General features: G+C 51.8%; 1 protein-coding gene across 1 annotated transcript in view; it reads left to right on the top strand.

Moving 5' to 3' along the window:
- Positions 1-810: 810 nt before the first annotated feature.
- The window catches only part of LOC108800211 (pancreatic lipase-related protein 2-like), a gene marked incomplete at its 3' end in the record, with an annotated part of 28,013 nt that continues 26,515 nt past the window's right edge, over positions 811-2,308 (top strand). The window contains exons 1-3 of the mRNA XM_018572175.1: positions 811-862; positions 948-1,012; positions 1,274-1,370. Coding sequence (XP_018427677.1) covers positions 811-862; positions 948-1,012; positions 1,274-1,370 — 214 coding nt within the window. The remainder of the gene's footprint in view (positions 863-947; positions 1,013-1,273; positions 1,371-2,308) is intronic.

The following is a 2,308-nucleotide window of genomic DNA, read 5'->3' as shown; positions in this document are numbered from 1 at the left end:
TGGACTCCGGTATGGAGAGTGCGTTGTACACAGGACTCCGGTATGGAGAGCGCGTTGTACACCGGACTCCGGTATGGAGAGTGTGCACCGGACTCCGGTATGGAGAGTGCGTTGTACACCGGACTCCGGTATGGAGAGTGCGTTGTACACTGGACTCCGGTATGGAGAGCGAGTTGTATACCGGACTCCGGTATGGAGAGTGCGTTGTACACCATACTCCGGTATGGAGAGTGCGTTGTACACCGGACTCCGGTATGGAGAGCGTGTTGTACACCGGACTCCGGTATGGAGAGCGCGTTGCACACCGGACTCCGGTATGGAGAGTGCGTTGTACACCGGACTCCGGTATGGAGAGTGTGTTGTACACCGTACTCCGGTATGGAGAGTGCGTTGTACACCGGACTCCAGTATGGAGAGCGTGTTGTACACCGGACTCCGGTATGGAGAGCGTGTTGTACACCGGACTCCGGTATGGAGAGCGCGTTGCACACCGGACTCCGGTATGGAGAGTGCGTTGTACACTGGACTCCGGTATGGAGAGCGTGTTGCACACCGGACTCCGGTATGGAGAGTGCGTTGTACACTGGACTCCGGTATGGAGAGTGCGTTGTACACTGGACTCCGGTATGGAGAGTGCGTTGTACACCGGACTCCGGTATGAAGAGTGTGTTGTACACTGGACTCCGGTATGGAGAGCGTGTTGTACACCGGACTCCGGTATGGAGAGCGTGTTGTACACCGGACTCCGGTATGGAGAGCGTGTTGCACACCGGACTCCGGTATGGAGAGTGCATTGAATACCGGACCCCAATGATTGCAGCGTTCTTCCTCTGGGGGGCGCTGCTCGTAGACCACAGTCGAGGTAACCCATTGGGGTCCACTATTAGGAAACATTCAGCCTATGACATTATTAACCCCTTATCGCCCCGCACTCTTCGTGTTGTCAGCACATGACTGTCCCTCTTCGCCTCTCTCCTCACGTCTCCATTCCTTTCATCTGGACGACTATGAAGTAGAAATGAATATTTCTATCTGAGTTTTCGCAGGTTTCCTGTCCATGAGGGACAATGATGGGAGTTATGTCAGGGTGGAGCAAGTGACATGACAGTACCGGGGTCATGTGACCCTTCCCCGCGGCGTGCCAGTATAAATCCTCAGCGCCGCCAGTAACATGGAAATGTGACCTGTGACACCGCAGCCGGAGAACTTCCTCCCCGTGATTCTTCTCCTTTCTTGATACATTGTAACAATCATTATATTGTCTTCCCGAAAGAACGAAGAGTCGCGGGCGGACCCCCTCCGTACAGCGCTGACCATGAAGACAACTACCCCCATCATTGTGTTTTGCATCATACTGGGAGCAGCCAGAGGTGAGACTCCAAATCCATTATAAGTGCTAACCATCTATCCCCGTATTCCCATCGCAGGGGGCGCAGTTTCTAACGCAATCCAGATTTCCTTGTGCCGGGATTTACTTTGTAGCCAGGACTTTTTTTAAATGCTCCTCCCCCCTGCTCCTGTGATTGGCCCACTCCCTCTCCCAAACCCATCAGCAGTCCCGAGGTTCACATGACAGGAATTCCCGGCGATCTTCTTTGATTTATTACACTGAAATATCGTTCCATTCTGGATTTCAATAAATGGGACTTTCCCGGGACCTGAACATTATAAAGTGTTATAGTTGTTGTAGTGTGTAGTCTCTACATAAATCCCAACAATGGGACTTCAAGAATGAGAGCGCCAGAAGTCTGGAATAAGTCCGGGAAAAGTCTCAGAGGTCAGGGGATAAAGCCAACGCGTTTCAAGGAAATCCCCCTTCATCAGGGCTAACACAATGCCATATTGTAAATGAGAGGCTCTAAAACTATAAAACCGATAGAAACATTGTATACGTGTCCTCTCTGTCTCGTCTCTGTCTTGTCTCTTCTCCGTGTCCTCTGTGTCCTCTCTGTCTTGTCTCTTCTCCGTGTCCTCTCTGTCTCGTCTCTGTCTTGTCTCTTCTCCGTATCTTCTCTGTCTCGTCTCTGTCTTGTCTCTTCTCCGTGTCCTCTCTGTTCTCTGTCTTGTCTCTTCTCCGTGTCCTCTCTGTCTCTATCTTGTCTCTTCTCCGTGTCCTCTCTGTCTCGTCTCTGTCTTGTCTCTTCTCCGTGTCCTCTCTGTCTCATCTCTGTCTTGTCTCTTCTCCGTGTCCTCTCTGTCTCGTCCTTGTCTCTTCTCCGTGTCCTCTCTGTCTCGTCTCTGTCTTCTCTCTTCTCCGTGTCCTCTCTGTCTCTGTCTTGTCTCTTCTCCGTGTCTTCTCTGTCTCGTC

This window comes from Nanorana parkeri, unplaced genomic scaffold (assembly GCF_000935625.1).
Source record: "Nanorana parkeri isolate BGI_ZX_2015 unplaced genomic scaffold, ASM93562v1 scaffold1958, whole genome shotgun sequence".
NCBI classification, from domain to species: domain Eukaryota; kingdom Metazoa; phylum Chordata; class Amphibia; order Anura; family Dicroglossidae; genus Nanorana; species Nanorana parkeri.
The sequence above is the reverse complement of the archived record's forward strand: the minus strand, read 5'-3'. Positions and strand labels throughout refer to the sequence as shown.